A 12,397-nucleotide genomic window follows, 5' to 3' on the forward strand; every position below is an offset into this window, starting at 1 on the left:
GCTCCAGTAGCACGAATGACGTATGTTTGCAGTCTTTTAGCCATCACAACTGCAAAACAATGGCCCCTCCTTCAAATATGTTAAAAATGTGTTCGTCAATGGAACCTTATTTGAAGAAATATGAAACCACCATCTGGTACTACTCTGCCACCTCAGAAAGTGTGTCTTCTTTGTTGGGATCTCTACGGTCTCAAATAGGCTCCTCAAGCTTGGTTTGCAACATTCAGTTCCACTATTACCCAACTTGTGTTCACCTCCAACTCTCACGATTCGGCCTTATTTACTTGTCGAACATCTAGTGGTATAGTTCTCCTTCTTTTATATGTTAATGACATGATTATTATAGGTGATGGCCCTCAAACTATATCTGATTTGCAATATTACCTGGGTAAGCACATTAAAATGAAGAATTTAGGAATCCTCAGTTATTTTCTTGGGCTTGAGATCTCATCCTTGACTAATAGCTACTACTTATCTTAAGCAAAATATGCCTCTAACCTCCCCAGTCGATCTGGTATTACTGATTCTGCCATGTCCTCTACGTCTTTGGATGCGAATGCGTGACTCACTCCTTTTGATGGTGTTCCCCTTGATGATCCCACTTTGTATCGGCAACTTGTTGGCAGCCTGATTTACTTAACTGTAACCCGTCCAGATATTGCATATGTAGTTCACATTGTTAGTCAATTTCGGCATAGAGTCTAAATATCGTGCTTTGGCTGATGCCACTTTGGAATTATTATGACTTCGTTGGCTTTTTATTGATATGGGGGCCCCACAAAGATCATCCACTATTCTTCATTGTGATAACTATAGTGCTATTCAGATTTCACACAATGATATATTTCATGAATGAATAAAGCACATTGAGAATGATTGTCATTTTGTTCATCATCACCTTTAGAGCAATACTCTTTATCTCCGATCCATCTTCACCACTGGCCAACTAGCAGATATCTTAACTAAAAATGCTACAAAAGTTTCATTTGGATTCAAGAATATGTGATGGGTATTTGTATGGTTTCTCAAATAAGCTTCAATCCATGGATTTCAAGATTTATCATCAGAAGTTCATCACGTTTGGCCATCCTATATAGCGTCCTATTTGGTCCAATTTCTTATGGCATCCCCATTTGGTCCAGTTTCTTCTTACATTTCATATTACCGATTTCTAGTGTAAGTTGTAATTTTGGTTCATTCTTGTTTGTCAATTTTACAAACATTTTTTTAAAATTTTTTTATGGATAAATTCATTATGTTTAATGACTTTTGTCTACACTTGAGATTCTGTAGTGACCCAATAGGATCAAATTAAGAAAATTTGTTGACTCATGTGCTTTGGTGTGTTACTACCTTACTAATCTTCCACTGATTTTTTTGACTTACATTAAAGTATTGAATCCCTAAATATTAGAGATTTGTATTAATTAAGTTGTTAGAAAGTAGGGGATCTTTGATCAATCAAATTCATCTATAGTATATATAAAAGTGGCAATAGGGAGAAACTTTTTCTTCCCATTTTACCATTTTCATAATTTGCTTTTTTATTTACTATGTTAATTTTATTGTAATTTAATTTTTCTAATTATTATGAATTTTCAATGAATAAATCTACCACAGTTTCATCCCTTATTATCTCTCAATTAATTAAATTCATTAATTTCTTTTTAATGTCTTAAAACTCTCTTCACACAAAATTAAATTAAGAAAAAACGTATGATCGTTCATTAGCTCGATTTTAAATCTATATAAATTTCCCTTCTATCACTTACACATTCTCCCTCATCTTCCTTCATACTCATTTTCACACTCCCAATCATTATCTCTCTCAGTATTGTGAGCAATAAAATAAATCCATATATAGGAGAATTTGGTATAAAGCAAGAGGCACTTTTGTCTTTTTCAACCCATGTATAGAGATGCAATGAGGTCTTTGACGACAATATCAACTATATGTTGACGACACTATCAACTATATGTCGAATAAGCAATATTCTCATAATACTTATCTTGCATTACAACATTATTTCATCTATGTATCTATATTTGATTAATTTAAATTTTGGTTGTTTCTGAGATTATATTTTAGATTGAAGAGACTTCTTTATCCATCATTTTTTATTTTATATATGTAATTTCATTCTTTATTCTTCTATTTTCTTTATTTCTTTCTTTCTTTAATGTATTTTTAATGATAAAAGTATGTTTTGTTATATTATGGTTAACCACTAATTTTCTCTTTGTTTATATAAATATTGTATTTATATAGTTGTGTATTCATAAACTTATGTTGTTACATTGGTCTTTTATATTCTGTAGCTAAGATATAGTTGTCCACCTCACTATTATGTGTAGATTTGGATTTAATAATCTGTTATGCATATATATATATAAGCTAAAGATATCTTTTATAATTAGTTTATAGGTTGTTATACTATAAATTTATTAATTTTGTATTGGTTCAATGACAAATTTAGTACCTACAATCTAGATATAATTTATAAAATTTCGGTTTGAGAATATTCTAAAATTGATCTTATGATTGTATCAGACAATAATCGTTCATAGTTACAGTCGAAATAACACAAATTTTTCAAACAAAAGAATAAGGAGATGTTTCATTCAATCAACTTTTCATACAAAAAGAATTAAAATAATGAAAATGTTTAATTTTCTAAGTTATGTATAATCTAAAATTTTATTTTTCTTTGTAATATAATTAAATTTTCTTTTATTTTGTATAATTTTTTTTATATAATTACAGATATTTTACTTCACTGATTTATATTATTTGAATATCTTAAAAATAAAATAAAAACTATATACTATTTTAAACCTTAAATTAAAACTTTTACATTTTTACATATAATTAAACAATATTTTATTATTGTTCTTTCTAGTCATAAAAAAAATCTAAACTTAAAGTGAAGTCAAAGAAGAGAACATTAGTTTAATGTCACAGTCCCTACGTAATTAATCCTATGCTCTATTAAATCCCTTCAAAATATAGGATTGATATCCATTGCATTCAATGAGTTTCAAGCTTTCAAGAGAAGAAATATTGGATATACCCACCTCGATCATAAGACGGCTTATCAATTTAGAACAAAGAAAGATTAATGAGGAAGGTGGTGGCGATCATAATTCTTAGAAGAGAAATGTAAGTGAAGTTTTTGATTTGGCACAACAAGGAACAACAGAGCATTTGCCTTTTTCAAATTGAAGATGAATGGGTTTACACATTGCATATATTACCATCACAATAAAATTTGTATGGTATTTGACCTTTCCAAGAACCCTATTGCTTAAAAGAAAATTCTAAATCAAAAAACAAGAAAAAGTAAAGTAAAGTTTCATTGCTACAAATTGGTATATCTCTATTTAGAGATAAATTTATTTCCATCATGGTCATGTTCTTCGTCACAGTTCTTCATCTTCTTACCATCGGATGAGGAAAATAATTCGACATCCGATTGAGTCGTCCACATTTTATCATCTCTATATCTCTTATATATATCCCCTTTATAAAATTCTTTTGTCCTATAAGCCAAAACAAACGAAGCCATTGCTCCAAACAATGTCACTATTACCAAAATCCCAAAAGATTCACTAAAACAATGAATTCCAGTGCATGTTAATCCTTTCCCAGTCTTCACGTTACCAATTTTAGTAGCTTCTCTATCATATAACCTCCCTACTACATGAATATTCATTATATAAGAGCCAAATGGAACTGCCAATTGCCCACAATTCAGAAGAGTTGAGTAATGTTTGAGCCCAAAGAGATCAGAGATTAAAGCAAATAGCAATGGAGTTTGAGCTCCGAAACCAAACCCAATGATCAATGAAGCTGCATACACTGAGTTGTTAAAAGGGAAGGCAATGGCGACTAGACCAATGCAAGTTATGATTTGGGTAAGCCCAAATATAAGAGGACGAGGTAATTTGTATTTGGTCATGAGTGTTTCGGAGACGAAACCGGAGCAAACTCTGCCGAAGAAATTGAAAATGGAAATCCATGAAACGAAGACGCTTATGGATTTAGATGGGTAGTTAAGTGATTCAGCGATTTGGCCTAGATTGTCAATGGCAGCAACTGATGAACCGCAAGCCGAAACTGTTGCTATGAATATAAGAGCCATGTCTTTACTTAACAAAGCTTGTAAGATGCCAAAATCATCTCCTCTTTGTGGCTTGTTAGATAAATTGTCCGAGAGAGACGGGGACGAAGAAGTTTCGACAATTTCTTCAAGTTTTTGAACAGGAATTGATACTACAACTGAAGGATCTTTGGTTTGTTTATTGAGTTTGAAGAGAAATAGTTCTTCTTTAACAGCGATTAACAAGGGGAGAGAGAGTAAGGCTACGATAACGGACACTCCACCAACATATTTAGCATGAGTGAAAGGAGTGCTCTTTTGGGTTATGGTGAGGAACAAGATGAAGGCCGCCATTGTTAATGAGACGTAGAGTAAATGGAAAAACACTTTAAGTTCTTGTGGATGTTTACGGGCTTTGACTGTTCGAAATGAGAGAAAAAACAAGAAACATACAAGGGAGGGTAGCCATGAAAGAAGAAGGACAAGACTAATAGGATCTTCATGACCATAAATGCTAAAATAGATTTGAGTTAAAATTGCTCCGCCAAGTCCCACAAAGCCTTTGAGAAGCCCTAAAACGACGCCTCTTTGATCAGGAAAATTTCTAACACTAGTTACCATGACGGCCGTATTGGCAAAGTTTTGTGCATTAGCGGAAATGTAAATGTAAATAAACATTAACCACAAGTCAGGCTTTGGGACGTACTCAGAAAGGGAGAGCCAAATCATGAAGTAGCTAAAGAAGTTGAGGGTTAAACCTACAAGGAAAAGCATCCACGGTGGAGCCACCTCGGCAAAAAGTCCGGCGAAAACGCCAAGGTTGGCACCGAGATCTTTAGCAAAACCCAAGGAGCTAAGTTGGGTTTGATTGAAATCAAATTTGGTCTTCAAAACTTTTGAGTATGTTCCAAACAAGTAAGTCGAACCACAACCGATCATGATGAGAAATGCAGCGAATATTGAAAACCATCGTCCTTGGAGAACTTGCTTCACAAATCGCCAATTTTCTGAGCCACAGTTCGAACCCATTTTAATCGCCCCAATCAAGTAATTGGTTGGTAAAAATTGATTATTGATTGAGAAGAAGAGGAGGAGTCAGCGAATGAAGAATGAAGATTGAGAATGAGATTTTGTGTCTCTAATTTTGTAGCTTATAAAAGCTAAGAAAATTCAGCTTTGCAGTTTATTTACCAAACATGTAACACTATATTGGTAAGAATCTAATGATGGAAAATGATTGTGGAATTGTAATAAACGTGCAACTTCCTCATCAATAATCTGTCAATTACTAGCTTTTAGTTGAACCAAAAAGATAAAAATGAACAACTACTTTTAAGTTAGTTATTTTGTTTTTTTTTAATTTGTTTCCTTCCCCTACTACAATTATGCTTGAGTTGAAGGAATATAATTTAATTGACGTGGTCCGAGGATTTGAACCACATATATTGTTGTTACTAATACATGCATGCTATGTAATGTTTATGTTAATTTGATAGTAGATGTTACTTAAATTATGTTCTTTTTGATAATTATAAGAAAATATATAATCACGTGTGTTTTTAATATTATATATAAAACTTTCTATACATTAATTACAACTTTGATGTTTGAAATAGAATAATGTAGAGTACCCAATCCATTATTTTAATTCATTTTCTAAATCAATGTTGTTAGAGATCGTGAGATTGACAATATACTTTTGATGTCATTAGATTTTTCATTGCATTTGTGTTTTTGTTTTTTATGAAAAAAAAAGGATGGAAATGTTGAGCATGCAAAAATACCTTTTTTTTTTTTATCGGTGGTTTTCTTTGTTGTCCTTTGTCTACCGATATTCTTCTTTATTTAGTTCAAGTTGTTATGGATGTCAAGGTTGTTCTTTGTATTTTCATGGCGCATATTTAAATGACACTTAGTCCTCTGGTTGATTTTGGTCGTTCAGTTTATTTTGAGTGCGACATTGTGCATCAAGTGTATAGTTACTTCAATTGTATGTGTGAACAAAGAGAGTGTTGTATCTTATAAATTTAGCTATTCTTTAACTATTATTATTTTTATCTCGAACACATGTAACAAATATTTCGTAACTTCCAAACATGAACTTAGAGAGAGAGTCTGATCTAAACACCCTGAGAGACTTATAAACTTAGAGAAGGAGTCTTCGTCTTAATGGAAACCTAAGATAATTTTCTTCATTGATTCAACAACTTAAGGGGAGCCCTAAGTTTCTGTGAGAAGGAGTCTCACTCCTAGGGGAGCCTAGGTGATTGATTGAGGGATATAGAACTGTATTTGGAAGTCATTGTAATCATGTGTTATTATTATAGACAAGTACTACGTTGTAATTGTTTATCATTGATATTTAGTGAAGTTATCTTAATTCTATAGGGCACAAGCCCACCCCTAACGTAGGTAGTTTACACTAAACTTGGTTTTTAGTCTTGTATTTCCACTCTCTTCTTATTTTCTTTTTAGTAAATTAGTGTTGTATGGAATGTTGTAATTTGAAGATAACATAATTATTGCATAGTAGGAAACTCTTTTCTTGGTTTCAAAGGTAATTTAATATTTTGTTTATTTCTCTCATATCATATGCTTTAAGATCTTATGAGGATTAACTTCTACCTCTTTGTATTCAAGAAAAAAATAGCAAGAATCCATGAGAAATTACAAAAAACAGGCCCTTTTTTTATGGGTAAAGACTTTTTGGGATGAATTCTTTGAAAGGGGGTTTTAAAACAAAATAGAGGTGAATTGACTATGTTACCCTTAATTACATTTGAACATTCTCCCAACTTTATTTTGTGGTAAGTGTTTATGATTATTTTCATTGTGCCAAGTGTTTATGATTATTCTGATTGTGCTGAGCGTTGATGTTAGATTGAGTTAGGTCAATTTTTTTTCACGTAAAACTTTGGGGTTGATTATTACCCTCATGTTTTCATTGTGGGGTTGGGTTACCATAGCCCTAACTCTTATTTAGGACTCGAGTTATTTTAATTTCCTTATCTCATTTTAATTCACATAAACTTCTTCCATAATATCCATTTGTCTTTATTTTTAAATTTTCAAAACTCTATTATTTTTGTATTGGTGAGATTTTGTAAAGATTAAAAAATGATATACAATTTTATTTTTCTTCTTAGAAAATATTAAAATTTTAGTTTTAGTTTTAGTTTTTTTTAACTCTATATTATATTTTAAAATAATAGTAGAGGGTAGACAATAAAATTTTTAAAAAAGAAACTACTAAAATTAATTTTGTAAGATTATTCTTTAAAGAAAATAGAAAGTAAAAAATTTAGACCCTTTCATACAAATAATCATTTGGTTTTTATTTTTTGTTTCTTTTATAAAAATTTAGCTTATGAACATTTTTTTATTAAGTAGTTACCTACTTTACAAATATTTTAAAATATTAAGTTGAAATTTGAAGAAAAATATAGGTTTCAAAAACTTGTTGTTATTATTATTTTTAAATTTTGGTTATTAATTCCATTCTCGTAGTTAAGAAACATGGATTAATTTCAAAAATAAAAAATGATTAACCAACTAAGATTTTTTGTTTATCTTTTAAAATAAAAATTAAGTTGATAAACATTATTTGCATACACAAACTTCAATAATTTGTTATTATTTTTTACTATTGTTTTACTGAATCAAAATTTAAGAAACTACAAAAAAAATAATAATATCAAAGGGTTGTTTTCATTTTTAGAAATTTCAATTTTATTTAACGTTGAAAGTTTAGGAGAAAATAAGCATTAAATTTAATAAATTGTTATGAATATTCTACATATTATTAGTGTCTGCAACCTCCTTAGGTTACAAATTCATCCAATAACCTCCTCCATCAATTTCCCTAACTTTCTTGTCCCCTATTTATGTTTTGTTTTGTAACAATTATTCTCACAACCCTATAAATAGAGGTTGTAGAGATCATTTGTATAGACACCAGAATTGAGTTTAATTGTCATATTTTCTTCCTCTCTTCTCTATTCTTCTCTTTGGTTGTTTCATTGTTCTTTATTTCATAAAACGTTATCAGCACGAGTCTGGCCACTTTGGGGATTGTATAAAAATTGATTTTGATTCATGTTAAAGACCCACTAGAATCTTCTCTATAGTTTTGAGGTATTTAGAATCCCGTTCAAGTACAGTAAGTGTTTTAATTTTGGTGACTTTTCATATGTATGTATTTGGTGTATTCATCATTTATCTTCTCACCATCACGATTCATCTTTCTTGAATTTAAGCATAAAGTTGAAAAAAAGATGAATTTAAACATTTGATAACTAAGTATGCAATATATGTTAATTGTGAAATTGTTTGCTAAGGTACATTTGTTATTAGTTTTATAATTTGATTTGATCGAATTGAAAACTTTATTCATATTTTTATTTGTTCGAAAAAAATTGCATGTACTTTATCCTTGTACATTGGTAGAATGACTAAATAGAAAAAATTTGCGATTACATAGATTTAATGAAAAACAATCCTTAATTTGGTTTCAAATTATGTATGACATTTCATGGTAAAATTTTGTGATGTTAAATTTTGGGTGCATGAGATATGTATATCATGACATACGTGTTGAATAAGTATATATTGAAAATTAAATTCTATTTGAAGTATATGTATATATGTGTGTGGTTACTATTTTAGACCATAGATAATTTTCATATTTGTTGAGGAATAAAATTTATGTTTGAGAAACTTAAATAACCTTGTTTTGAGTGATCCAAGATAGAAAAGATATTGAATAATCAAGTATTTCTTGACTTTAATTTTTTGGTTAAATCTTATAGATTTGTCAAATATGCTATATCATTTTAGATGTATGTTATAAATGTTCTAATGTTATTTAGATTAAGGTGGTAAATCATGCCTTATTTTTAAATATAATTCTTATATTTGAAATATTTGATTGAGATGTTTTTCTAATTAATTTATATGAAAGTTTAAATTAGAATATTTGTTTTCCTAATTGGATCTCATTTTACTTGATAATATTTATCTTCTATATATATACGTTAAGATTATATAATGTTAATGTTGTTTTTCAAATATGAGAATAAATTCTCAATGTTGTCTTTGAAACTTATTTGATTGTTGAATATTTAAATTATTCTCATGTGAACTTTGTGAGTCTTAAAAATTTTATATGTAGTGATTATATATATTTGACTAAATTCTCTTATGACAAAGTTTTTGAAAGTTATGCATAATAGTTAATTACTTCTTAAACTCAATGTTGATTTAATGCACCTGAAGTTGCATAAATCAGTTAGTGCTCATTGTTTTTGTCGTGTACCAGTAGTTGCACATATCAAAACATCTTTGCTCTTACAATAACAATTTGAGAAAGAAAGTTTGGAACATTATATCATATATTGAGCATATGTTTCTATAATATACATATGGTAAATTTCAATCAAATAATTTAATAGCATTCCCTGAAGTGAATGTTACAATATTTAGTAAGATTGAAATTATGTTAATAGAGAAGAAGTGTTTATTTGATTAGAACCATGCATATGCATACGAGAATTTTATTTTCCAAATATGTATTGGAAAAGATACAATAATCTTGTACTTGTCGTACATTAAGAGTCTATTTGAAAAATTAAAATCCTTAACAATGAAAGAGGAGAACGATGCATGAAAGCAAACTTTAAGAAATTATCTGTATCTCTCGAAGAGATCATTATTTTAAGCTTATAAATATGATATTATTTGGATATCACAAATTATTTACAATCTCCTGAAGAGATGATTATTCTTTTACCCATATATATATATATATATATATATATATATTGATGAAATATTTGGGTTTCCTTTTAATCTCTTGGAGAGAATAAGAATAATTGATATTTATATGTTGCATATTAGTAGATCTATGCATATTATACTTAAAACTAAACAATACATCTTCAAGATTTGATAATCTTGATTGATAGTCTTGATAGTCTTGATAAACTTTAGGGAAACTTTCCTAAATATAACAAACTACTGAAATATTTACGGTCCGTGTAACAAAACCCATAAATGTAGCATTTTTTTAAATATTCCAGATGTGCCCTTCCATCCTTTTCTCTTCTTTGCAATTTTTTTTATCGTCTTCGTCTATACTCTTCATGCGATTTCTTCCTTCTTTCTTTTTTCTTTTTGTTTTTAGATTTGGGTAACCAAATCTATTCCTTTCTATAGTCTTTTTTGTTTTTCTCTCTTTTTTTAGGTACATGCATGTCTTTCTTTTTTTTTTCATCCATTGCATCCATCCTATCGTCTTTCTTATTTTCTTTTTTACGTTTAGACTAGGTAATTAAATTAAAGAATCTTGAAAAAATTGGTTAGACATTTAAATTAAGGTAACCAAAACTAAAAGATTGTGTATAAAGAATATTGAAAAAAGTTTATTCACACGAGATTTTCGAAGAAATTTGATTCATGGAGTTGAATTTGTGTTGATGTTATATTTATGTTGATTTGATGAGATGTGGTTCGATCTCTAGAATTTGATCCTCTGATTCTCTCTCGACTGAATGCTTACGTTTGGTTTGAGGAAGCGGAGCACGTGATATTCTTGAAGTTGGAGTCTTGGCATAAATCTTGTATCTTCAAAGGAGCTTCAGTCTTCGAGGGTGGTCGACTTCAGCAGGTGGGAGTCTTCTAGCTTTTAGGAGAATTCTCTCTAGACCTTCTAAAGTAAAAAATTTCCAACCTGGATGCTTACGCTTGATTTAAGGAAGCGGAACATTCAAAAGAGCTTCAATCTTCGAGGATGTTTTTGGAGTTGGAGTCTTGGAAGAAAGCTTGTATCTTCAAAGGAGCTTCAATCTTCGAGGGTGGTCGACTTTAGGAGTTGAGGAGGCTTCTATCTCTTGGGAGAATTCTCTCTAGACCTTCCGGAGTAAAAAATTTCCAACCTCCACAAATGAAGAGAACTCTTCTATTTATAGAGTTCCCTAGACTTTTATGGACTTGGGCCTGGACTAGTATATGGACCATGCCCATGAGCTCAATCACAAGAATTTGAGTCATATTTAATTTTGGACTAAATTAAGCTTATTTGTTGGGCTTAATTGAATTTTAACCCAAGTAAATAATATTTAATTGAACCAAAATAATTAATTTGATCCAATTGTCATAAAAAAAACATGTGACATCATTAGAAATGTCCAATTTATCTTTAAATTTAATTTGGGACACATGTCAACTTTTAGTTAATTCCAAATACAATTATTTTTAGTAAATGACGTGGCAATTTGCAATTGGTTCCAAAATTTCTTATTCAACAAAATCTTTATACCAAATTTTGAAAAAAAAAAAATCGTTTAGATTTGGAACCCCAAATCTAAACAATCACCAAATTTTGAAAAAAAAATGGTTTAGATTTGGGATAAACGATCATGTAACTCAATTAATTAAACGTATAACCAAATTAAACAATAGAATTGAAAAAACAAATCTATAGTGTACCAAATAATAGTCAAATCTAAACGATGCGTTACCAAATATATTGCGGGCATTGTTGATGGGGCATTTTTGGTATTTTACACGGTGAGCCTCTGAGCTTTTTCTACTTTCGAAATTGTTCTATACAGTGTAAATACTTTGTCGCTTTATTATATTTTTGAAAAGACCCCTATACTTTACTATCTTTGTAAATTTATCAAACGAGAAGTTTAGTAAATTGGAAAGGCATATGTTGTAATCGATATCATATCTAGAGAGATTGACTATAAGAATAATATATGATATGCATATATTATATATAATCTTTTGCAGGTAGTGTATATAGAAAATTTGCCTACTTTTACTTCTCAATTATATTAGACACACATTCATGTAATTGATATATATGCAACAATGAACCTGATGTTTATTGATTCAAATATAATTTTATTGACATGAGAGTCATTTTGGGTCAATAATGAAATTAATGTATGATTGGAAATATACATTGATCCATAGAAGAACTAGAAGATTTTTTCATGTAATAAATTGTCAAGGGGTCTCTTGTTCTCAAGAGGTTAATTATCAAACTCTCACTAGCAAAAATTGAAATTGAAACCTCATGCTTTTGGGAGGAGATTCATGGTTTATTCTGGTTGGCACATCCTATTAATGGTCATAGATATACTTATTATTTTGATTTAAGAATGTTAGTGAATTTGCATCCCAAACATTTGATAATTGATTGAGATAAGTGAATGAACATATTGTAACATATGTTTGAATAGAAAAGCTTCTAAATTTGTATGAGATCATGTTTAGATGATGAAACAATT

General features: G+C 29.7%; 1 protein-coding gene across 1 annotated transcript; it reads right to left on the bottom strand.

Moving 5' to 3' along the window:
• Positions 1 to 3,377: 3,377 nt before the first annotated feature.
• Positions 3,378 to 5,129, bottom strand: LOC103502564 (uncharacterized). Its single transcript, XM_008466538.1, has one exon. It carries the CDS (start codon positions 5,127 to 5,129, stop codon positions 3,378 to 3,380), a length of 1,752 nt encoding a protein of 583 aa, XP_008464760.1.
• Positions 5,130 to 12,397: the final 7,268 nt, after the last annotated feature.

This window comes from Cucumis melo, chromosome 12 (assembly GCF_025177605.1).
Source record: "Cucumis melo cultivar AY chromosome 12, USDA_Cmelo_AY_1.0, whole genome shotgun sequence".
Classification (NCBI taxonomy): Eukaryota; Viridiplantae; Streptophyta; class Magnoliopsida; order Cucurbitales; family Cucurbitaceae; genus Cucumis; species Cucumis melo.